The sequence below is a fragment of the Acanthaster planci genome, linkage group LG03, assembly GCF_054643075.1.
Source record: "Acanthaster planci isolate LZ-2023a linkage group LG03, COTS_SCS, whole genome shotgun sequence".
Lineage (NCBI taxonomy): Eukaryota > Metazoa > Echinodermata > Asteroidea > Valvatida > Acanthasteridae > Acanthaster > Acanthaster planci.
In genome coordinates, this window is record NC_141779.1 from 10,321,315 (window position 1) to 10,347,770 (window position 26,456).

Consider the following 26,456-nt stretch of genomic DNA (forward strand, 5'->3'; position numbering starts at 1 on the left):
GTACTCGGTTCGGACTTGAGTCTTTCTTCGCCCTCTTCTGGGTCACTTTGTGCACACATCGCCAAATCATGTTGTTACCAGAGATCCAATGTGACATCATAGCCAGTGATCTAGGGGGTATATTCACTCCTGGCCCTGCATTCTATAGTTACTCCACAAGTGCTAAACAATTTAAACAGTTCAAGTCTAAAGGTTGCATGTGATGTTTCTGCAGATTCAACAATACTACTACTAGATGGGACACTATTCATGTCCTTAATCATGTTAATCCGTTGATTGTCCATGGAAAGAAGCTATTGCTGAAGGCACTGGTCATGCTGGTCCTGGTATATATACATGTATATATGTACATGTAGTCAGGCAGTTGATTTAATTTACACTTTATATTTATTTATGATTGACAAAAAATCAGAAAAAATTTACTGTCTGAATTTAAGTCTGAAAATATTCAATAATTTGTCATGTTTGTAAAAATTAAGACAAATGTAAGACAATGTTAACACCCCGCAATCAACAGAAGGTGGGTGCCTGTTGTCTCTTTGTTGACAATAATGCCGGCTATGAACGTGACGAACAATGACCACACATTAACATGCATAGGTCTCGCTACATGTACATGTATACTGTACTACAGTGACGTGACAAGAACCGAACTGGCTTGACCAGCTGTGAACTCTATCAACATCCCAACCTGCTTGAGAGAATACGATGGGGCCTACCTTCCTTTAGTTCCTGCTCCAATTCAGACAACTTCTCTCGTATATGAACCGGCAATTTGGAAGCATCTAACCTTTGCTCAGCCATTTTGATAGCGCGAAACGTCCTGTCAAGCACTAGCACCAGCAGCAGTCGAAAGTTAGTGGGCCCTACGTGTGCGCGTAGGCTTACGGTGTAGCAGCGTAGCCAAGCCCTCGACAGGACAGCTTCAAACTTGCCTTCACGAGTTGTCTGATGAATAGACTTACGTTTCGTTCATACAGGCTTAAAAACAAAACATAACTTCTCTATTATTCAAATATTTCTGTTCATGGTAATTTCAACTGGACTAAGTGCAAAACATGTTCAATAGACGATACATCATCGTACCCTACGGACGAAAGTGTTTCGCTACTTTCTACAACGTAGGGGCAGCCATCTTGAATAAATAACCTGCCGGTACGGTGTGGCATTAAATTATACCCTTTTCAAATTATGGACACCACACTCTTGCAAGTACAGCTTTCTCCATTTTGAAGGGATATAATTGTTATGATTAATTCTAGCCATAAGAAAAAGATGCCAAATTTTGTTCATTGTGGTTTAAATTATACTATTGCGTTTTACTGAGTGTGCGCACTGTGACATACATCCGAAAATATGTGACTACAATTTGTTTGAAGACCAATAAAAAGTAAGTGACGTCAGACTACATCTGTCCCTCGGCCCTTCCGAGCTCCTCCCGGCCCGCAACAAACCGCACTTTGGTTCACGCCTTGTCATGTGATCAAAACAATAAAATCAGGTAAATAAATGACACATTCCCGACTAGACGGGGGGGGGGGGGGTTGGATACACATTGACCCTGACCAATGCTGTTGGCCGAGGAACAAAATGTCTCGATTTATTTCTTGTACTTTTTTGTACAGCAGCAAATTGTGTTGGACTTGCAGCTGCAGAGTGGACGTGGATTGAGTGTTCCGGTACCTTGTTGTTTTGGCGTCCCTGACTGTTGAGTCGCGTTATTGAACTTGCCTCGACAACGAACTGATACATTTCAGAGAAATGTCGGGCCTACTGCAAGGCAATACGGGAGGGGAAACACGCGGCACACGTACAAACATTCAAACACTTAAACCTGATGAACTGTACTCTGGAAATAGAAACAAATTATGGGGCGTTCATAAAAAATATCACCTAAGCTTATAATAATCAAAGCTGTTAGTTTCCGCTTTTAGCTGTTTTAATATTACTTATTGCATATCAGTATAAACAAACACCCTAAAAAAAAAAGAAAAAAAAGCTTACTCCTGAATTTACAATATTTCCGTATTCCTGCCCAACCAGCACTTTGACCGTCATCCTCTGGCACCTGGCTACTCCTCGGACACCCGCCTGGCCAAAGTCACAATCCACTTGTAAATTGTCCTCCACAATGTTAAAAAAAAAACATCGAGCACTTACCGACCTACGGGTTTCCACCGTCCCGTCGCATGCACTCTACCTGTTACTGTTCATTCCTGGGGTCATCATAATGGAGCATTCCTCAACCCGCCACCCCCCACCCACATGCATCCACCCACAAATCAGCCACCCGGTTGATCCATTATGGTTGGCCAAAGACACAAAATAGATAAATTTGAACAAGTACAAATAATTAAAATAAACATAACTTAAATAAAGCATATAAAAGACAAACAACATATGCAACAATTGTATTAGAATAACACACATGCAAGGCAACTATACCAAGGAACTAGGGCAACTTAAAATTATCCAAGAATGGTAAGGCATAGTCTAATAAAGAACGAATTATGCCCTCTTGCAATTATAATAAGTGAGTGAAATTATAAAGATCAAATTAAACAGACAACTTGGAAAAACTCAATAAGAAAACGGCTTGGCGTGCAACCCTTTGCAAGTCGGTTTTCTTGTCGAATTGGTTCCTTATTTTGTTTGGTGCCGATTTTGTCCTCTTTTGCTGGCCTACCTTTAAGTCCCTTCTACGTTTCTGCTTGGCAATAATTTTTGTATGGTTTTTCACTGAAAATTTCAGCACGCATTAAATATCAGTACTGAAATGATGGCCTTCATTGTATTCATTATGAAATTGCTCCTTGATCTTTTAAGGATTTCTTTTTCAGTCCTATTTTGGCGGTATCTTCCCTTTGATTGTTCGAGTCCCGGTTCTCATTGGTTTGCCTTTTGCTCGGGGGCTACTGACGCTTTTTTGTTGTTTCACAATCCCATTTATTTTGGTGTATTTGGCCGCCCACTGGAAGGGACCATGATTCATACCCTGAAACACAAGCTCGATTGTTTCACATACCTGGTACGAATGACCTATTGACCTATTGACCAACTCTAATTTATCTTCCCGCTTTTACTAAGACACGCATAGCTTGACATTATAAATTGGAATCCCACTAGGCATCTGGGTCAGATTCGATCGTAAACTTGGTGTGACGCCCCAACTACAGCGCCTGTCCCAACTGTAGTGTAAAAGCCGTTCCCAGCTGGTGCATGCAAAGTGCCAGTTTATGCAGAACTAAAAACGACACAGAATGAAATTATTCATTTCATTTGCACAGATGCGAAACATTCGTTTTATAAAATGCCCAAATATATCCTTCTCGTGAACAAGTCGCTGTTTCACCTTCTTAGCTGGCCACATGATGTACGATCACTCCTGTGCCTGCCTAGTGCACGCACGGCCGGTAGTTGAACAGCGCGCAGCAATAACGGGGACTTTATAAAGTACCAAAGTGTGTGTGACGTTATCTGGTGCCGCAAACGAATGATGAAGTACGCACTGCGTGTTGGTTCACCCACCGGTCCTTTTACACCGTTGATCTCCATTATAAAGTCTTCAAAATGGAGATCAATGTTTTACATAATTGTGCGCGTGGCGTATTCACTTGTTCGGTATCTTCAAAGACTTCATGGAGATCAATGGGTATAGCCCTAATAGAGATCAAAATAGTAAAACTGGAGGTGACAGACCTATTCTTTTACATTACGGAAATTTGGCCTTATCACAGGCGGCATGTTCGATTACCTTGCCACGTTAACCATTGATCTCAAGGATGTTAACCCTTACACGAGCTTGTAGTCGCACTTTACACGCACGCGTAGGCGTCCTCGAGGTACCAAGTTAGTTTTACGTGCCCCGTGTCCCCTCTAGTTCTACTTTATGATCTCTGTGTTCGGTAATCTATGCGCCCTGAGTTGAAGTGCACCCTCTCCGGGGAAAGAATTAAAGACAGGCTGGTGAACCCGGTTTTGCAGCCTGGTTCCTAGTACACGCTTGTCTCACACGCAAAGAGCATGCATACATTCCAGCATAATTCGTTGCTTAGAGGGCGTACTCAGCGCGCCCGGCCCCGCCAACTGCGCATAATTTTGCGCTCCTATGTGTCATATCAAATGAATGCCATTTTGTTCCTGCTCGGAGCGGCTAGAGGATTTTAAGTCACATGATTCTTGACGGTCAGCGTTCAATTTACACAGATGTGCGCGGAAACGAGCGCTTACGAAGTCTCTCAACATTCTGACGTCCATAGACCGATCACTAAGTCCTGCAAATAAAGCTCTTTAAAAAACCTAGAATGCGTACTCGCAGGTAACCTGAAGCAACGACCGCCATTGCCACCGTGGAAAAATTATTACACCAGGTCCAGGTGCGCCCGTGCGCGCGATGTCCGTATTTCTTACTAACTGCGTGTGATACTTACGGTTACCAGAAGCATATTTTGGTCGCTGCGAAACCAGTTTAAACGCAGCACGTGGTTATAACACTTCCGGGCACTTTTAGCTTAGGACTACAATTCCGCCCACAGTTGTAACGGCGGCTGGCGTCCATGTTGGCACAAGAGTACTGCGTACATAGAATACGGAGCGCACTCCAGGTTTTTTTTATAGTGTAATTCGACCAGCACAATTAGAAGCCATTACTGCGGTGGCACAACGCTTGTGGACAGGTGGTACGCGTGCGTTACATGCCTCTTTGACCAACAGGGTGTCGTGATTTGCCAAATGCATGTGCGCGTCAAGCTTAAGAATGCGCGTGTGAGTGCGGTGCCACTGCAGTTTTGGCGGCTAACCGGATTAGTCTATAGAGCTCTATGGTCCTGCCCCATTGTTTTCTGACTAACCACGTGACATGCTTGTGCAAAAGCCCAACATGCTTGCACGCGCGTATTATACGTGCGGCTGGAACCTGTGGTGTGGCACTGGAGAAGAGCACGCGTCTACGGTGCCCACTTGCACAGTGGGCAGGGCTTACTGGATCTGTAAATAGAAATACCCAGATTCGAAAATACACTGCACGCGCTTCCAAGGACATGGTACGCTTCCAGAAATGAGTTTGTCCGTCCTATTACGTCACGTGAAAAACCTCTATACCGAATATCAACCTCCCACTAATCAGATAACTAGGAATAATTCAGGTCTATACATTCCAACAGGGCCTTACCATGTAAACATAAGTTCAATTACACGTTAAATTTAGGAAGGTTCCATTTATGCGCAGACGGCCACATAGCTCAATGAATTCCTAAAAGATTCAGGGATTTACTATATAGGGAAGGGATACAGGTGCTGTAGGGGTTATTACAGGTATTGTAATAAACAAACAATGAATATTTTACATTATTACAATGACAAGGAGAATTTTCCATTCAAGGAGCCGAAGCTGATTAGAAAGGGCCATTCCTTCTGTCACATTATTTTTGCCACTTCACTCAAAATATTCAGTACACGGGCCATTCGTCATTCGTTCGCGTCGTTAACATCGGCGTATCTCTGATGCATAAAAATCGAGAGTGAGCCGCTGACTGATCCTGAGGGGGTCAATCGGGGTAATGTCCCCCCAACGAGCATTTTCTTGTTGTATTTGATGAGAGAAAAACAAATTTTGGGACCTTTCCTACTTCACTTCCCCGTCTTCCGAAAGCGTGTAAAAAGCCATTTACCGGCGGCAGAGGTGGGGCAAATGGCCCCTCTTTTTTAACTGGGGGTGCCCCCCCCCACTTTTTGCAGGTCCTAAAAATTGGGTGGGGCTTAATGGCTGGCCTATTCATGGCTTGAAGGTCTTTTTATTTACAAATCCCCTCCAAACTTTTAAAATCATTCTGCCGCCGTTGTCCCGATGGTTAACTTCACCCCTCGGAAATGACATAAAGAGGTAACAAAAAGAAAATCTGAATTGGTTTGGCCTCCAAAATACAATTTTAGGCCTCCCCTCAAACACAAAAGGTGCAAAAACTTGAACTGGAGGTTGATAAATTTGGCCAGCCCGATGCCCAACTTTAGCGCTACCCAACTGTATTTGGGACAGATGGTCTAGTTGGGCATAACACACAGGCCCACGAAGTTGACCGTAAAGCGTTTACCTGTACCTAGCTACGTACAGTATCACCGTAGAGCAACACATGCATAGGTACTTGTAGGCCTACATTGGACGTGTTACGGACGGCTGTATCAGAACCCCTTGATCGTGACATAGGCCTATCGTGCATGGCATGAGACCCCTGAACAATACGATTTTTGGCTAAGAGGACTTTTACATCATGTGTGTGTGCTCATGGGTCCAATGTCCAGGCAGAATGAATAATATCGGCGAATACATTCACTCTAATGTGATGCAGTCTGTCTGCTTTATTGGAGTAGGCCTGTAAACGCATCCACACCCAGTCTTCCAGATCCCGGTAAGCAGTGAGTGAAGTTGATTCCGTCCTCCTCCATGATCATGCCTGGTCCACGATGATTGTTAGGCCCTAGCTCAAAAACCATGATAACGTAAGTACTGCAAAAGATGACTCGACGATCATTCATTTGTAAATTAGCAATCAAATGATGAGCTATTCACGCTATTTATGTCATGTGTACATTTGCTCTGCCCGATGGAACTGACTGCTTTTTTGGAAAGAGTTCCATATGGAAAATTAACATGTGATGCCCCTGTGCACAAACCTATGAGGAGGCTTGTCTGTTTTCTTAGTAAATGCTTCAAAATATTCTTTGCTTAATTTCACTTTTTAGGTCATGTGATCACTTTCTGATGGCTATTATAACATTTTAAGGGAAAATTAGTGTTTTCTGCATACGGAACTCTTTCCCTTCAGCCATCAGCTGATCATCTTTTCTATCTGATTCATGTTTGTGGAAGATCCTTTTTTTAAAAAGGGGAATTAAAGTCCAAGATTTCCTGCGTAATCAACTGATAGCGCAGATCCACCAATGCGTGGCACCTACAGTATCTCCATTAATTGTTCTCTGTTGTTTGTCCTTCACCTGGAAGTCATCAAACAGATGTTTTAAACAAATGAATGTGTGTCAACCTTTTTCCTTTACAATTACATGTACATTACTGCAGATGTGATACGGCAAGACTTTATACATGACCGCACAGGCGCTTTGTTACTGTACATAATGGGTACGGGAAGCTCATTTCCCAACGATGAGGATGCCGACATGTCTGACAGTAACCCTGGTGTCATCAAGCGCATCCCCATTGAGCTGAAGCCTCGGAAGAGCCTGGGGGGGACCTTGCGATCCGTCGGCTCTTTTGGCAGACGACAGAAAGGTGTGGCTGCTGGTTCAAGTTATCTTTGTTTCCCTTGTGTCCACTTAGTGCAATGACATGTAAATTGGAGATATTTAGCTAGAAAAGGATAGGACCAAAGAATACTGCAACTTGTCCATTGCATAGGGCTAAGCGGACATTGAATATGATTGTCAGATCAGTTTGAGCCAGTTCAGTATTCCAACAGCACATGCCCCAAATGAAGTGCGTGCAAGATAATTCAGGACGAGCATGAATACTGGTCTACATGCACCTTATCAGTGCTGCCATACGTCGACTTGAATACTAGCTTTGCCTCAGCTTTTTAAAATACGTATCAGTTGGGCTCAGCATTACTGTTACATTACATTGTATGCAAAATGAAAATGCTTTTGATACAAAACACTGGCACGAATCTAAAATGCTGTTAAAAGTTTCAGGAAAAATTTTTTTGGCTCGACAAATTTGGTCCAAACCTCCCCCCCCCAAAAAAAAATTGGTTCTGGACCAAATCAAGGTTTAGTGACTTGGCTCTTAACCTATGAATACTCCATATGATCTGTCTCCAGGAGTGAGTCTGAGGTCTGCCCTCTCTGTGGACTTGGACAGTTCCGAGGTGGATAAAGTCCGCCGAGAGTTTGAGATGTACAAGATTGGCAAACAGAATGAGATGAGCGATCTGATCAAGAAAGAGAAGAAGTTGGAAAGTGAAAACAAACGGCTGCGGGCCGAACTGCAGGTGAAACTTCTGTCAGGATTGTCACAAAGAGACAACTTTCTCCAAGCTGCATCAAATTAACCCTTTTTAGAAAAATCATGATTGAAGTTTGTCACTTCTTCGAAAGAGAATTTATTGAGACTAACTTCAAGAATTGATTAATTTAATGCATTACGGAAATTTATCTTTTCCTTAAAATTGTTAAAATTGCTTTCTGCCATTCATGGCTCTGTGTAATCTCTGTCAAGCACATATTTCTTCTGTCTGTCAAAACCAAAAGTGTGGTTTAGTTGAATTTTTCACCTTAGAGATCACCATGATTTAGCTGATTTGAATACACTTGGTCAAAATGATTTCACCAAGATGTGGGCATCAGATATTGTAGTTAGTTTTGGAAAAACTGGAAATTTGGAAAGAGGTAATTTCTTTTGCAAATTTGTCTCTTTGTGAAAATGGTGACAATTTGAATCCTCATGGTGCTTTCCAAGGAGCTTTTAAGCACAGTGAAGGCTGAAGGTTTTTTAAATTTTTGGGGAGGGCATCACTTTTGTGTGGGTTTCAAAGATAAGGTGATACATAAGACAAATTTCGCAAAAAGTGAGAGAGGAAACCCTCCAATTTCTTGCTCTTTATCTTCCTGATTATTCCAAGTTCCAGCCATTAGCAATAAACTAATGGTATGTTCTTTGTTTAAAGAGGAACCAAATTTGTGCCGTCCCGAATCCATCACCATCAAATCTAGAGTGTTTGATTTTGATGGATCTTGGAGCATAAGGGGTGATCCGTGTATTACCCATTGCATTTTCTTACCCTTTAGCTGTGAAGCTGCAACCATTTGCTGGACCAATTTTCGGCTGTTGTTGTCTTTGACCAATACTATGACGAGTTTTAATACCACAAAAAGTGACATGACAAAACAGCTATCAGATTACCTCTATGCACAAACTTTTATTATGTTTTTGTTTTGGTTGAAGGCTATGCAGAAAACGTGCAATAAACTCCGCCAGGAGCGCGACATGGCTCTGGATGCAGAGTACCAGGCTTTGGAGAGGGCAGCCGCCTTTGAACAAGACAGGAATAAAGTACAACGTCAATTTAAGGTATATCTAATGTACATGCATATATTGTTTTCTTTAGACATCATGACAGCAATTTAATAAGCCGGTGAACCTTTTGAATTTTAAACCAAAAGCATCTTGTGCTAAGGAAGACCTTCTGGCATTGAAAGTTCTGCAGTAATCAAAGGTTTTCAGGCCTTTTGAAATTCATGTTTGAATTTTGGAAATAGGATGCTCGGTGTTCATGTGTGATAATTGTGGCTAGGGTGGAAAGGCCTACAACTGCATTTTTATCAATGTGTGGGGTTAAATCATTGTTTGTTGTGACCCATGAAATGTGTAGTCTTCAGAAGACCTGAACAATGTGTAACAAACATTTTTTACAATATAATTTTTGTTGTGTATTTGCCAATCTGTTTCGTAAATACATTTCTTAATGGAAGGTTTTTTAAAGTATTGTCTCAGTGTGACAGTAACAATTAAAACTGATACTTTCTTTGATTGGCGAGGGAGTTAATGGCTTGTATTAAATGATAAACTATTTTTGGCTTATTGAATATATTGAAGATTTTCCGCGAGACAAAAGAGAGCGAAATTCGCGATCTTCTGAAGGCGAGAAGCAGCCTGGAAGCCACATTACACAGGACTGTTCCTCCCCTTAATGGAGAAAACGGGGTAGTCAGGTCACTTGATGCAGGTAGGACGTGAGGATGGGTTGCGGCATGCAAAATTCAACCACAAAGCAAGGACACTTGATTAATAACATCAAGAAGATGTGAAGATTGTATCAAAATTCAGATAAAGAAGAAAATTTGAGGTTATGAATAACTCTAAGGGCCTTAGAACTAGAGGGAAAGACACGACTTGGCCGGTTGAGCGATTCAATTTTGAAGAATATGTAGGAACTCAAATAATTTAACCATGTTGTTCCAATGTATAAAAGGGTCCTTCACAAATCACCAGGTTGTTTATGTTGGGCACGATCAGTCCATCTGCATGATCTGTGCCTGCAGAGCTGTGCATGTTTTGCGCAATTGCTGTACAGTCAGTCGATAATTTCATGTGTGGGCATTTGTAATTTCTTTCTAATTTATGGCTGTGGTAAAGGCAGTGATTTCATAGAGGATCAACTGATTGCACAACGTAATCAATTGATTAAGCTGATTGACTGATTGTGCCCAACATTTACGCATAAACATGTATCTGTATTGAAGAGTAGTTAGTGGAATTGTTCTTAATAATAATATTTAAAGCATTTGTCTCCTCATTTTTGTCTATCAATTGTTCAGTCATCTTTACAAATGATTCTGAACTGAAGCAAGCATTTCCTAACTGACACATGTTCCTAAAGACAGCCTGTCATTAAATTTCCAGTTTAAACTTTCAAATACTTCAACCGTGCCATCAACCCAAGGTTGAATGCCAGTTACCTGCTACAACCTTTTCTTTGTGAATGTAGGCAATTCCTACCCAGGTGACTGGTGGACAGCGTTGGAGAGTGAGCCCTCGCTTGGCAGTGTGTCCCAACTCCAGATGTTACCAAGGGGACAAGAGGTCTCCCCTAATCTCACTGACATTGACAGTACCTTCACAAGTCTAAACAGAGGTGAGTTGGAAGATTTACCTACATGGAATGTTTGGCATTTTCTTGTTCCGTCTTTGGGAATTTACTGTTGTTGAGAACTCAGGAGTAAGCCAACATGCAAGCCTTTCTCAGAAATGTTTTTAGTGAGCAGCAGCAGCACCCGCAGTCATCCAGAAAACCTTGCCATTTTTAAACGTTCAAAAATTGCATTTTTCAATGAACTCTTAGCCCAAAAGGATATCAAAATGTTTTCATACACTAAAGAAAAAATTGATTTATAAAAAGTGGGTTAGAGAAATATTCATCCCTCAGAGACATGGTTTCAATCTGTACATGCATGCACAGGAGAGGACAGCCCTGTCTCTGTTGTGGCATGGAACCAAGTCATGCTGAGCCTACCTCAGACCTCGCAGTTCAATGTCATACGTGTCTACCTGTCTGCCCCGGAGGACATGCTGGATGAGTTGACGATTATGGAGAAGGTATGTGCTGAATTTGGTACATAATTTGGAAACCTTTCTCAAAGGGAAATTTCCCGATTGATTTTTGTTCGGACTGTAATAAAACTGCTACTGGTTTACTGTTTTTTGCCCAAAACCTTCACATTTAACGTTTGTCAGTTGTTCTTTCATGGAAAGCAAACAATTTTAGGTGATCTTTTCTCACATTTGAACATTTTCACTTTAGAGGGGTTCCACACTGCATACATTTATGCATATTTTCTGTGACATTAATTCTCATCAATATAATATCAATATTACATCATTGTCGTTGACTGTGCCGTCCAGAGGATGCCATCTTTTCACTCTTGGCTGTCACATCTGTGTATTGTTTAGATCTTATTCTGAATTAAAAAAAACCTCATTGCTCTTACTTATCCAAAGCAACAGATTGGATCGCACCCCTATTGGGCTATCACCATTTGCGAGTTAGCCACACCCCATAGAAGCCTATGAAATTTTGTACATTTGAGTTTCATTCATCCCAGATTTTGGGTGTTACTGACCCGTAATTGAACAGTCTTTCACAAGCTGTGTTGAAGTGATTCTACCATTAGTCAATTAACAAGAAGAAGACTGAAATTGCAATTGCAGGAATTTGAGCCCAAACTGAGGGAGCTCTGTGAGCTGGAGGGGCGTTTTTTCCTGCTGATCCACCTGCCTTTCTCTGAGCAGAGAATGAAGGAATGTTCAGATGACGAGCTGTCAAAGGTGTACAGCATGTACAAGCGACTGGTGCATGACTGCAGTATCTTTCTGGCCTTTTTAGGAGAGCAGACCAATCGGTAAGAAATACTGCGAGCTGTAAATGAAATGCAATGCTGATTCAGATTTCATGTAAAGAACATTTTGCGGCGGTAAGTATTTACAAAAGCAGTTCAAAAGTGCCATCAGAGAAAGAGAAACGGGTTATTTTGAAAAAAATTGAATTATTTTTTTCGGAACTGAATCACAGTATTGCTGGTAAAAATGGGATTTTAAAAATAGTTGATGTGTTTTCTCACTCTTCACTTCAGAATTTAAAGGCAACATGTACATGCATGACGTACATGGGTGTGTTAAGGGTGCTATACTAATTCTTGAGTTTCTTGGTCGTCATCATTTCTCGTCAGTGTCTGAAGGTGCTTTCATTTCTTTTGGGGTAGGTTCACGCGTGATGAGTATGAGCTTGGCCATCTCAATAGCCCTGGAGCCAAGTCGGCCATCTTTTGCTTCAGCAATCCAGCATTCAGAGGGTGTGTACTTCTTGACATTACAATATTAGTAACTGTTCAGTGTTCTATATTTCTTATCAATTAATATATTAAGAGATTTTTTTTTTACAGTTTGTCCAGTGTTTGGCACTTGAGACACTTTAGGCATTAAAATGTATTATGATTTCTATTTGGTGAAACAGTAGTTCTCCTCCATGTCAGTGTTCTGTCATGCACAAATGTGTACCAGTCACATTGTACATGAATATCTTCAGTTTACACTTTTGAGGTCAACTGTTCAATTTCAAATTCACATAACGGTATGGAATTAAGACAAATTGAAAATAAGTGGAACATAAAATACAGAATTACCTCTTGAAGCCATACTTGAACAAAAATCAGATCTGAAGCAATTCAGAAGTATGCAACCTTCTAACATAAGCAGTTGTCATTTTCTCCTGTGATTGTAGGTACAAACCGAGTCAAGGGGAAGCCAAAGAGCTGAAGAGCCTCGTCAACAAGACAGGGTGTGCTAAGATCGTCAACAGTTACAACGAGCCCAGGGACGGTGTGGAGCAAGCGTTTGCTGAGCTGAGGAAAGTCATTCAGTTGGTGAGTACGCATACATATGTCGATTTTGGGACCCGGTCGGGTGTGTTGGGCATGTAAGGCAAGATCTGTTGAGGTGGCATTCTTTAACAATGTGCCAAAAGTTTCATGAATCACTCTTATCACTGCAGTGAGCTAGTTACGCATTTCAAAAAAACCAGCAGCCTATTTCACAAAACTTTACGTAAATGGCGTAACCTCACTTACACCACATTTTATTGCGTAAGTTGCACAACAAATTAAGACCAATTTCACGAAAATTACGTACTGTAAGACTGTGACTTGTGCAACAAATTATGGCATAACTTATGTAGTCATTTTAGGTGGAGTAAGTTGTGCCAAATGAAGCAAAAGTGAACGATTTGAGTAGCTTATCATGCTGAACTTAGCTGAACTTAACAAGGCTTATATGAGAAACATACAACTTTGTTGTAGAAGGTGATGGAAAACTTGTTTGGCTATGAGAGAACTGCGAGATTTTCTGTTCGGTTCTGACGAAGGAAAGATGAAAACTTTTTAAAAATGGCGGTCAGAGGTGATTCAATGACTGTTTGATGACTGTTGTTATATTGGAAAGGAAAAGCCATTGTAAAAGCCCTTTTTGTCCTTGTTCAAGAAATTAAATCTTTTTAAAATGTGGCACAGCTGTGCAGCTTTTCATGAAATTGAACGTAAGTATATGGTGCAGCTATGGCTTAAATTTGTTACACAAGACTTATGCATGCTTCAAACATGTCAAAGTTACACCACGTTTCGTGAAATCGGCTGCAGGTCATTCGGGAACAAAGCATGCGCAGTAGTCTGCTCATAAAAGTCCCTGCTTTTTTATATGAAAACCCATGAAGGTCACTATGCTTTTGCTGCCAGTATAAACCTTTCTGTGGTTTTTGCAGGAGCTTGGAATCGACACATCAGAGGAGCCCAAACACAAATATGCCCAGACTGAACTGGATTCATCCTACGAGGATCTGTGCGCCAGCTGTCAGTGGGACATGCATGGTGACGGTGAGCAGCGGGAGATGTTCAACACGGCATCCATCTCGTCCTGTGAACTGGGCTTTGAAAAGGTGAGTTGCTCAGGCCCAATTCTTGAACGTCCAAGAACATGGCGCTGCGTTGTCATCACATTGAACGGTATTGGTGAATTTAAACGTGGTTACTTTTGTTCCAAGACATTTTTGGCTATTCAGTGCACCAGATTAGGGATTTCATAAAGGTTGGTTGTACCGCTTTATGTCATTGACAAAATGGCAGTTTTTCAGCGAAGCTTAGTGTGTGAAACGGTTTGTGTCCTGCACGCCTGACTGAACTTCACCGACAGACGTGGTGTGTGTGCTGTTAAATACTCTTGTATATCGACACCCACTCTGGCACAAAATAATGAATGTTCTTGACAAGTTACCAAACAGTCTTCCAATAAGACTATTATTAAAAGTACAACCTCTGAAACCAAATTTGACTTGTTTTCATCCGTATTACAGAGATGAAAAGAGGAGATTGATTGTGGGATATGGAGTGGAATTTGAACCTACATATTCTGGAGCATTATGTTGCAGAAATCGTGGGTCCAAGTCTCGCTCCGGTTGATTTCTTTGTTCATCTCAATAATTTTTATGTCAGCTCCTAGTTAGTTTCCATATAATGGGATAGTTTATGTATACGTTATTATATAGTACATGTACATGTATACTTTCATTGATGGTTTATGTTGACAGTATTATGACTTTTTCTCTGTTTTACTCGATTTCTAGCACTACGAGAGATTAAATGAGCATGTTGCTGCCGCTGGCCCTCTACCGCCGTTCCTTGTGAGCGGCATCCCAGGCTCTGGCAAGTCCCTGCTCCTGGCCAAGTGGATCTCTCTTTTTCAGAAGAGGAGTCCCAGCAGTCTGGTGGTCTATCACTTCGTCGGCAGCCCCGCCTCCTGCAGCGCCAACGCAGTCAGCATGATACGTCGAATCACAGCTCAGGTAGATCACCTTTTGCTCATTTGAGCTATCACTGTTTCACCATTGCAGATGAGTGAACTTCGTAAGTTTGAAACCATTCAACAGAATAATTCGTCAGCAAATACAGATTTACTGCACGTTTTCGTTCCACACCAATGGTTGAACTTATTCTGATGTGAGATAATATGTGCTAGATTTGCTCTCGTGCCTGTTGTGAGGTCAAGTCTGAATGTGCATGGATTATTTAAGGAATCATAACCCCTTCTTTAAACACAGCATGAATTCCGGTGGCCACGGTACAAAAGGGAGTCTATCACTGAAAACTTGAACCAAATTGCTCCAAATCCCGTCTGTCTCAAAGCACACTTCAGTCGTGGCTAATTTGACCACTTCTGCAGTGACACATACAACTTCTGTCTGGAAAATTTGAATGAAATTCTGGTGACTTATCGTGTACCCACAGTTTCATCGGCCTGCCCCCTGTATGGGACTCATGAGTCCAAATCTTGACTATCATGGAACTCATGAATGGTACCCAGGCAAATAAACACAATGTGAGACATACATGTGTGTGGATAGGCCTTCGCCACATCGAGGGGAACAATTTTGTCTGTTGGGAAAGTTGGGAGCAGATTGTGGGGAAAAGAATTTTGTCCCCATGACATTTTTCTGTCCTCATATCTCAACATGCGTGTAGTCCCCCTCCCAACAATTAGGTAACAAGTATATGCGTGTCTGATTTTGTGTCCAGCTGATACAGTATGTGACGTCACCCCCGGCCCTGACCTGCGACCCCAACAGACTCTTGGATGAGTTCCCCAAGTGGCTGGAGAGGGTTTCATCTCGTCTTCCTGGAGGAATCATTCTAGTCATCGATTCCTTGGACAGAATACAGGTACGCAGAATAATACATGCTGGCTCAATCAACTCTAAATATATTTAACACCGTTTTTTAAAGATTTCATCCTTTGTTTCATTTATTAATGCATTGGATAGTTTTTAATATTTTTGTGGATATTTTATACCCTTTGTACTGATAGTGCTGCAACTGTACATGACACGTCACCCCATGCAACCAATAATTTGTCACAGTACAGTATAGATGTACATACTCCACATGGTATCCGATACATGTACATTTATTATCCCAAGTTGTGTCAAATGCATGTGATGTAATATTGTATATTATATTTACTATTAATTTGTACCTGGTATTTCAAGATTTCTGCATGCCATTTGATACTTTTAGTGCATTTTGGTTTGTTCCACTCAGAATGCTGAGAACCACTTACAGTGGTTGCTGGACCCTCTACCCGTTGACATCCGAGTCATAGTAACTGCTAATCCTGACAATTGTCTTCCTGCCTGGAGGTAAAATAGGCATCTGTATGTGGACATTCTTTGGTCAGGCTTGGGTTATCAAATAGGAACAGTAGACACTGTGCAGGGCGTTGAAAATAAAAAGAAATCCTTCCAAAAGGCATAGGACAGTTGAGAACCAGTCGCAAGATGTTTGTAGTATGTGACTGGTAACCAGCTTTTGGTAAACAAACATTCTCTGTGCTGAACAGTTCTGGGATTTGCCCTCCCCAGATCCTGGCCCACGCTCCACTTGGAGGCCCTCAGCCCCCGCCACGCCAAGGAGCTCCTCCACTCCCTCAACCAGGAGCGCAACTTCCTGCTCAGCGGGGAGCAGGAGGCTCATGTGGTCTCCCACTGTCGCACCCCGGCCTCCCGTCTCCCGCTCTACCTCGCTGTGCTCGTGGACCAGCTGGCACAGACAGCCAGCGGGACAGTGACGGATGCTAAGCTGGATGCCTGCCTGCAGCACGCCGACACGGTGGAGATCTATCGACATGTGCTGGAGTCACTTGAGGAACAGTATGAGGGCAATGTTGAAAGGGGATTGGTCAAGAGAGTGAGTATAAAAAATGCACAATATAATGAATAAATGTGTCAAGTTGTTTAATCCTTTAGTACTGCCTTAAACAGCTCAATGTGTCACTACCTGGAATCACTCTGTGGTTTCATGGATTCACAAGTGAATATTACATTGGAATAGAACGTAGTGTTGGAGTTAATGTGTCAAAGTGTGTAATTAGTAGCTATTGAACTGTGCTTCATCTGTAGTCACTTCTGTGCCATTTATCGTACATTTGTGATGCAATAAAGCCAAATTAGTCATTTGTCAAATTTTTATTTTAAAAAATGTGTCAGAAGAAAATGTCCACCATCAAATCTTTTCATGTTTCAGCTTCTACTTCTTTTTATCCAAAGGTTGTTTCAAGATGGGGGTTTTCAGAGAAATGAAATTGATATTTTATACTTTTTTGAAGGAATGAAATTCAATCTATTGGCCTTGGTTGACAAACGCCGCACTATGTTTGATCGCATCATATTTAGAGTCATTGTCATTGAATTTTCCAATGCAGTCCACATTCAGTTGTTAGTGGCATGCCCAACTGACTTGCAAAAGAACTACGCATCAGAAATTGAAATGGTAGTTTTACTGGATGCAGGGGAAGACAAAATGTTTTAAAAAGTCTGCATCAGTTTTGGGTCAGAAATGCCAATCACAAGAGTTACTCGGGAACTGATGCCTTGAGACCTCCGTGTTCTGCCTCCAAATTCTGTATTGCTGTGTCGGTGCTCTCACTGTCTGGCACCCATTTTTTGCCTTGGTTTCAGATATGTCAGCTGGTCTATGTGTCTCGTAATGGTGTATCTGAATCGGAGCTGTTCCAGTTAATCCCTGACCTGACGTGGGTCACGTGGGCTCCTTTGTGTTACGACCTTCTGGATTGCCATGTCTTCACATACCGGGCTGGCTCCTTGACTTTTGCACATGAACAGGTACATATACATGATGCGTTAACTGTGTGAAAATGGATATGCATGCTAGGTTTTGAGGAAAAATCACAAATTTGCGATGTTGTTTTTTCCCCAGATTTGAGAGTGTAGTGCCATTTCTTCATTGTTTTTGTTTGTTAATGCACATTTGTATCACTTGTGGATTTGTTTTAATTTGAATTAATTGCAGGTATGTGAAAAGGCAAATGCTCATGTTATTTTTCTACAAGTGTGATGTGGCTGAATGATGGTAGGGATTTGTGTACCAAGGGTCTGAAGTACATGCGCTGAACAGATACTTTCTGTGGCCTGTCTGTGTTTGTATCGGTAGGTTCAGGAAGCGGTACAGTTGAACTACTGCATGGGCGTGCACGAACAAGACCTCACCTCCACAACACAGCTTCTCATTGGGTTTTATTCCAAACTGCTTCAGTAAGTCATTCCTAGTTGTGTTGGACTTGTCCAACTCAGGTTGATAGTGCCGTTCTTTTTTTCAGCTGTGAACTTAAGTTTATATTATATATGGGTGGGTATTCTTGCTCGAGGAAGTTCTCCAGGAAGCATGCACTTCAGCTATTAAGCTTTAAACAACATCGTGCAGTGAAGAGTGGGTATCTCATTATGTGCTCCATGCTTAAGAAATGAGAAAGGGAAGTAGCAAAGAATGAAGGGTATAATTTGGGAGTGGTGATTAGTGGTAGCATATCAAAGCATTTTAATGCATACAGTTGCGCTGTGTGTTTTGAGGAAAGACTTTCTCTCTCGGTTTTACAGGCCGGGCAGTGTGACGGCTCGCCTTGCGGACGAGCTCCCGTTCCTGATCCAGTCCACAGGCGACAGCCAACAGTTGCGGGAATGCCTGTCCAACCTCTGCGTCTTCCGCTTGCTGTACACCAGGGGGCGGTGTTCGGAGTTGCTGGACTTCTGGGGATCGGTCGGCGTAGACAGGCAGGGTGTGGCTAGCATCTACTTTGACACAGTCAAAAAAGTGGAAGAGGGTATGTGATTACATTAACTTGTAGTTGTCTTGCAAGAACTGTCAATGGCATTGTTTGTGACCCACACACAAGACCCAGTAAAGAATACAAACATGAAACACTGTGAGTGTTTGCAACCAGCTTTCAGTTTGATGTGCTCAAATATGTAGCTTCTTTCTATGAGACACAAAACAGGATAAAAAGGGCCTAGTGTAGAAGTTAACATCACATATACAGTGTGGGCCCAATGGTTTTCAATCTTGCCATTACTTGCTATTTCAATATATGAATTTTCGTGGAGGAAACTTCCTTCATCCCCCTAACATCCATCACTCATGGTCTTAACCAATGGCCCTTTGTTTGTACTTAAATTTAAAGAAGCACTATAGAGGCCAACCTCTTTCCAAGAGTCAACAGGCAGCACTATTTTAGTCTGATTTTGCAATGTTTTCTACGAGCGCGTATTTGGTGTAGTGCAACCTGTAGCGCACGACCAAAACATGAAATCACAACCATCACGTCGCTGGTGTCACAACTACCAGTGACCAATCAGAAAAATCAGTACTGCATATTCATATAACGTAATGCGTATGCACACACCATACTCACTCGGCATGCCATACGTGTGAGATGCATATTCACGACTTAAATGTACCTATACGCGATGCAATGCATGAAAGCACGTGCTGATTTAGATGCTGTACGCAGAACCAACGTCAAGTCACAGCGTTGTCGAGACATACCGGCCACACACGTAGTACAGTAAACAGCGCACAGTTAACTGCGATCGTGCCGCAAAGACTTCAGCATTACTCCTGCTGGGCAGGTGCCAGGGACCCAACTATTCTTGGTTGCAAAAGGTTCTATTTTATTTGGTTCAAAAACCAGCAGCAGCTAGAGGGCATGGGTCACAATCAACTTTTTTGCCACTTATTTCAGAATACTGTTTTACTAGACTGCCGGACTACCCAAACAAGGGCTTTCGCTAGACCACCACGGTTTTTACTCAAATTTGGCTAGCTGACCAGTGTTAAGGTCGAACCCTTAGGGTGAACAATGCTTTTATCACATTTCATTTGAATAGCTTACGATGTGGCTTAAGACCAAATGACTTGTTGACTTGTGATAGACTTACTGGGAATTCCAGGGGCGTGTGGTGGGCTCGACTACAACTGACACTAAGCCCTGTGTGAAATAATTCTGGTGAAGCTGTGCCTTTCACAATCCTTCAAAATGCAAGAAGATTTTAGAAGGTTTAATGGCTAACCCATTTCCCAATTCAGTGCTGACACCTTTGGAAAAGTCCCCCCCCCCGATTTAGGAAGGCATTTGACAATCTTTCATTAAAATATTTCATTTATCATCGGTTGCAGTGTACGCTGGTGTACTTTCTCTACCCACAATAGCCTTTCTGCATGAGATGCTGGGCCGATTTCTGAAAGACATGGGACTTCTCATTCAGGTTAGTATCATTCTACCCGTCCATTCCGTTTGACAGTCATACTTGTCAAGATAGCTTCCCACTTTTTAATTGCAACTGATCAATAACGTGATATCTGAAATGTTGAATCGGAAATACCCACAGTCTAGTATGTTAATTTGTTAGCAGCAAAGGATATTAGTTTTAAGCCCATTATTTTAAATTATTCTTTTATTCATTCCCACCTTGCCATTTGTGTTATCTCTACCTGCCTTCATTTTGCTTTTCTTAGGCCACCTTTCATGAACGAAAAAAAGAACAAAGAACATAGTGCTTTCTCGAGACTGACTCAGAAATTTGTGATGGACTGGTATTTTCTCTTACTTTTTACACTCTGTGCAGAAAAATGTACCTTTGACGTTGTTGTCTGCAGTGAACAGTGTTGTAATCAAGACCAATTGGGACCATCAAAAGACCCCACTAGACCATCACAAAACCAATACAAAACCTCCTGTCTGAGTTCAAGTCACAGCTATTAAAAAAAAATGTAACTAAAGCATTCCTTTGTTGTGATTCACCCTGCCACTCATGACTGGTCTTGTGTCCCGTCTTGTGGTGCGCCTGACTACAACACTAGCGGTGACCCCTATTAGCTTGTCCTGTGACTTTTAAAATGATTTCCCATGCCGTTATTAAACAAAAATTCATTGGAATCCAATGGTCACTTTCCAGGCTGTGCGTCCTCTGCAGCGAGCGCTGGAGATCCGTGAGTCCATGGACCCAGACCACCCCAGCGTGGCACAGTCCTTCCACCTCCTGGGGGGTCTCCACGGCCAGTGGGGCAAGTACGCCACGGCCGAGGCCTACTACAAGCAGGCCCTTGAGATCAGCGAGAATGCCTACGATGGTGATCACCCAACGGTGCTGAAAATGCTGGAATCACTGGTGGTGCTATACAAGAAACAGAACAAGTAAGATTGAATATAAATGCATATGTATCCCCATCCCACAAAAGGGCCACTTCGTAATGCTCTTTGTTGTAATAGTTTACAAGGGAGAACAAACTGAATTCTTTGATTGTATGTATAATTAGTTTGATGTCCTGATAACAACGGACATCGTATGGGAGAACAAATGTTGAGGGTTTGTATTGATTTACGTTGTGCAAGATTCTTAAAGTGGCTGTGGAGACCTCTTGATTCAATTTTTGTTGAGTCACAATCATTCCAAAAACCAGTCTGAAAGCTTCTTTGATGTTATCTAGAGAACGGTGACATTATGCATGTGGACAATGCAAACTCCATAACTTCACTGCCCATATAACTACCAAAGCTTTCTGCCGACCATAATTTGCACCACGGATCACTTTGAAGTACGAAAATGGTGGGTAAGGTAAAGTGAAAAAAATTAACATGTTTAGCACCCTGCCTGCTTTCGTTTGGGGGGCCACCTCAATTTTTTGTTTGTTAATTTTTTAAAACATGTTGGTTAAAAACAGCAAAAAATGTCAACTGATTGATTGGAAAGTGAAATAATTGCAAACCAGAAGTTCTAAACTGACACCAGACTCTGTTGGTGACCGTTCGATCTAAGGGTTCAAACATGTCTTTGAATGTCTGCACATGGCTACGGCACGGACGTGTATAAAAAAATCTGGACTCGCAATGCCCTTACTCAGCTTATAGAGATCATTGAATCCACTCGCGGCCATTTTACCGAGCCGAAAACAAAGCTTGCCCGGCAATGCCCGCCTTTGTTCTCCCTGGCGTCAATAGAAGCGAGCCAACCCGCGCATTTGTATTCGGCTCGGTAAAATGGCCGCTGGTTGGCTTCTTTTTCATACAAAGGCGTTGCAAGTCCAGGTTTTTTTATATATACGTCCGTGGGCTACGGCTGCAAATTGTGCACACGCCTATAAAAGTGGCAGCCATCTTGAAAACAAACATAAAACATCCCACTTCCTCTCGGTTTTCATAAATCTGGATGCTGAACATGTTTTCTCTTTTTTTTTGCTAAAGACTCACCTATATATCATCTGCATTGCAGTTAAAATGAAGTTTCAAGAAGCATCGTGGTCTTGTACCTGTAACGTTTAGATTCGTGAGATAAACATGTGTAGATGATACAGATAAATCATTTGCTTGGAACCCTCAGGCACGAACCAGCCGAGCTGTTGCAGAAGAGAGTTACAGCCATACTCAAGCGCATGCAGCCCCCGCACGTCCCACCCCACCAGAAGAGTGCCCTCAATGCCCTGAAGAAGCGCAGCCTTCAGCTGCAGGAGATGGCCACAGGGCCGGACTCCCTGGAGTTGGCCAAGACGCTGAATGAGCTCGGGGTGCTGTACTACCTCCAGAACAATATCAGGTAAAGGACGGTGCTCAGTACATACAAAGCCAACACCAACACTAGTTTTGCATTTCTTCAATCATATAGCGAAATAACAATTAACCTGAAATTTTTCCAACTTGTATGAATGTGCAGCGTGCTGTTTAGCTACAAATTCGTGTTCACTGTGTACCAACTATGAACTTGACTGCCTACTAAAACATGTTTGTGAACAGTGTAATCTTTGGTTAGACAACAATGACATTAACTAATTCTCCATTTGAAATATCTACATATTTATTCTTATTCAAGCAATGTTATTTCTCATGTAACCTCTAAACAAGGTTAAAACCAGATGTATTTTGATGACTTGTTATTTACTGAAGGAACTGCCATGAGATTTGACTCTAGTGTTTCAACTCTTTGCAGCAATGCAGAGCAGAGCTTCCAACGATCCTTGTCCATACGTGAGGCGTTACTGGGAGAGCAGCATCTCGACGTTGCACAGTCTTTAAATAACCTGGCGGCCCTGTACAATGACTCCAACGATCTGACGAAGGCCGGTGTCCTTTACGAGCGAGTGCTGAGCATAAGGAAATCTCTCTTGCCAGCCGACCATCCTACAGTGGTCTCGTCGATACGGAACCTGGGAATGCTGTATCGTAGACAGGTGGGTAATTACTGGGACAAGTAACTGGGCTAACCACGAGAGAGTATTGGAAACCAGTGTTATATCTGAGATGTCCAAGACCAAGATTGAGACCAAGGCATTCAAGACCAAGACCTTGAAGACTGAGACCAAGACTTCGAGACTGAGAACGAGGCCAAACATTAACCACTTGCTGCCTGGGAGCCCGGTTTTGGGCATGTATTCTTTATATGCACAGCCGGGTGTCCGAAATTGGATAAAGGGAACTGGGCCTTGTAACAAAAGACCCTACTTGTAACAAAAGACCAGGCTGCTGGTAATTACCAACGTTTTTTCACTGTCAATAGCGGACTGATCATCCAGCATATTTTTGAAACAGTATACCAATGTTTGGGGCATTCAGTACAAGTGGATTACCACCGGGGACAAAAGCGCTCCACCACTGCAGCGATGAGCCACACAGTACCGTTGCATACAATTTAACGTATAGTTAGAAACTGGCATTTGCAAATTCACTGTATGACCATGTAGGCCCTATCTTTTATCACTGCTCAGTGCTCCTGCAATAAGCTCTTGTTTACACACACAAAAAAGCTGGAATTAAATTGTGGTATACGCGAAGTCTGCCATCTTTGTTTCTGATGATCTCCATCTGTTCCCTAGATTGTGGGGAGTAAAATACTGTTTAAGAACAACATCCGCGTGTGCTGTTGGCATTTGGAATCCCATTTTGCATTCATCCAACTGGGATGAACAAATTGCATGGGTAAAGGCACATCTGCATGAAAAAATTTGGTCATGTTTACTCCATGCCAGACAAATGTGAATCATTGTGCACACGTTGTTTCCTGGCATAGCTTGCAAAGTTTAATGGCCCATGTGGAAAAAAACTGAAAGCATTTCCAATATTTCCAAAGCATTTGTGAAAATACTGGTTATCGACAAGAAAATGACGGCAGCTGATACCTCAGTAAGTCATCAACTTATTAACGTCATTTTGGGAGCATGGATTTGTGTGGCTATTCTGATTAAGCTAATTATATTGAGATAGAAGGTCAGTGTGACAGTAACTTCCCAGACCAAATCATGTGTAATACCTATATGAGTACCGGTACCTTGTTTGGGTTCTGTGTATTGCTAGTCATGCAACTGCAGAAACCATCTTTGCAACCTCTACGAGAGGCAGCCGTCTTGCTTTTTTGCCATTCAAAGCTCTGTAACTTACGGCTGGAAGGAAAAATAGTTTGTTCCCTTTTATCATAATTTGAATTTGTATTACTATTGCCATTGGGTCTACAGGGAACAATTCAAACAAAGCAGCATCAAGATAAAGTCTATACAGCAGCCACATCATCAGCCTTCATTGCACACTGGTGTTAGACACAAATAGCCATCAGTTGGCTAAAATGTTCCTTGTTTTACGCAGGGTAAATACACTGATGCTGAGCCATTGTACATTCAAGCTGTGGAAACTAAAGAGAGATGCCTTGGTGGAAATCATTCCAGTGTGGCCACAGCGTTGGTCAATCTGGCCGTAGTCTACTGCCAGCAGGTTAGCCTTTCGTTTCCCTTGGTTCAAAACTCAAAAGTTTCTCTCAATTTCAAGTGCTACAGTCACTCCAGAGAGCATGCAAAACTTGTAGAGGATGTTATTGCGCACATGATGCATGTCTGATTTGAAATTCAGGTTATGGGCACATTAATCAACATGAGACGTTTCTGGTCTCAAAAAACTTTGTTGGATTGTGCCATGTCTTACTTTATACAGGATACGATATCCATCATTCAAGAAGCAGACTTGTGGGTTTAAAAACCAAACACAAAGATTACAATGAAGAAGAAATTCTTTCTAGTCATTGTTCAATGCCTGATTAAAGAAGGAACTCTGTCAGTGACATTAAAGTACCAATACCAAATGTTGCAGAAAGGCATTTTACTTAAAAACAAGCTGAGGGTAATCTTTCAAAGGTGCTCATGTTTTGAGGATTGTATTTGCTTGTACCGAAATACCACTGATTTGTAGAAAATTTCATCGTATTGACAAACTATATCATGTGAGAATTTAGTTTTGCTTATCTCTGAGGCATCTTTGGGTGTTAACTGCCCTATAGCCCAAAGGGTTAGTGTAAATCACGTAGGATCTTTTGGATTTAGCATGGTTAGGGTTAAGAGTTGATCCATTGCACGTCTGTTTGTTGTGTAGAGGAAGCACACCGAAGCCCTTCCGCTGTACGAGCGAGCGCTGCGGATCTACGAGGAAAACCTGGGTCCCCACCACACCAAGGTGGCAGAGACGCTGCGCAACCTTGCTGTCCTGCGCTACGAACAGGGTGACTTCCAGAACGCTGCCACTCTCTACAAGCGTGCCATGGACATCAAAGAAATGGAGGCAGCCTTTGCAAAGAAGCCCTTCTCGCGACGATCGTCGAGCGGGGGATCGTCAGCTGTTAGACCCATCATCCCAATGAGCCCACAACTTCTGCTCAGTGACAGCAGGTAGTGAAGGGCTGAATGTTTAGGGCTTATGCGGACTGCACCGTATAAGAAGTATAATTGAACAGCATATTCCAAGTTAACTTTATAGATCAAGAACACTTCCAGTATTTGAAACCCACATAAATGTGATAGGCTCTGGGTTCTTCATAGCCTGAAAAGTTTGATGTACCTGTACAGTATATTTTTGTTACAGTGACTAGCCAGCAGAGTTTATTTGTCTATGCAAATCATTCCGTCCAGAACTCTCTGAAATTTGTTTAAGCTGATGGGGTGCAGGTGGACAAACTTTCCATGGAGAAACTCTTGTTTGGAAACCAACCAATTCAGAGCTTGCATTATTGCATTATAATGCATCCGTAATTCAGTGGGGTTGGCAAGAAAGGTGTTGGTTCAACAATCCAATGGTCTTTTACCCAATCCAACTGCAAAATGTGCCAAAGGTTGTAGTCTTTGGACCCTAACATAATAAGCCTTTTGCGAGTTAAATTTGAGTAAAATCTTGTACACTGAGTTACCTGACTGCACATAAACATAACAATTTGAATTCCCCAGACTAAAGATACTGTTGCTGTACCTCATGATTTGTGGCAAGCTTTGCATAGCAATTACCTTCTCTAGAATGGACTGGTTCCTTTGTGCCCTTCTTATCCATTGAAAACAGTGTGTCGGTGCAAGCTTGCCCCGAGTCATGAGGTACAGTATACATGTAGTGACAATGTCTTTAGTACGGAAAAGTCAAATTGTTATGTTTACGTGAATTTTATAAAGACAGGTGTTATTCAAATTTAACTCACAAAAGGCTTATTGTGATGTCAAGACAATTATCAAAACTTCTTTGTACCTTTAATGTTTAAACCTCCACC

General features: G+C 42.0%; 2 protein-coding genes across 3 annotated transcripts in view; one reads left to right on the forward strand and one right to left on the reverse strand.

Moving 5' to 3' along the window:
• Nucleotides 1-1,160, reverse strand: part of LOC110988279 (disco-interacting protein 2 homolog C-like) — a 44,908-nt gene extending 43,748 nt beyond the window's left edge. Inside the window, exon 1 of the mRNA XM_022251638.2 lies at nt 720-1,160. Coding sequence (XP_022107330.2) covers nt 720-804 — 85 coding nt within the window. The 5' untranslated portion in view covers nt 805-1,160. The remainder of the gene's footprint in view (nt 1-719) is intronic.
• Nucleotides 1,161-6,120: 4,960 nt separating this feature from the next.
• LOC147799628 (nephrocystin-3-like) lies at nt 6,121-26,314 on the forward strand. Of its 2 annotated transcripts, none has more exons than XM_087134792.1 (24): nt 6,121-6,495; nt 7,073-7,282; nt 7,831-8,000; nt 8,954-9,079; nt 9,605-9,734; nt 10,497-10,643; nt 10,968-11,104; nt 11,717-11,907; nt 12,268-12,357; nt 12,786-12,927; nt 13,818-13,991; nt 14,676-14,894; nt 15,625-15,768; nt 16,147-16,244; nt 16,467-16,791; nt 17,562-17,726; nt 18,055-18,155; nt 18,498-18,721; nt 20,074-20,162; nt 20,853-21,091; nt 22,275-22,487; nt 22,878-23,118; nt 24,524-24,649; nt 25,301-26,314. In XM_087134792.1, the coding sequence occupies exons 2-24, from the start codon at nt 7,129-7,131 to the stop codon at nt 25,595-25,597; spliced, it is 3,942 nt and encodes a 1,313-aa protein (XP_086990918.1). In that variant the 5' UTR covers nt 6,121-6,495; nt 7,073-7,128; the 3' UTR covers nt 25,598-26,314. The 2 variants fall into 2 exon arrangements, with proteins under 2 accessions (XP_086990918.1, XP_086990919.1); XM_087134793.1 differs by having other exon boundaries at nt 6,121-6,404.
• Nucleotides 26,315-26,456: the final 142 nt, after the last annotated feature.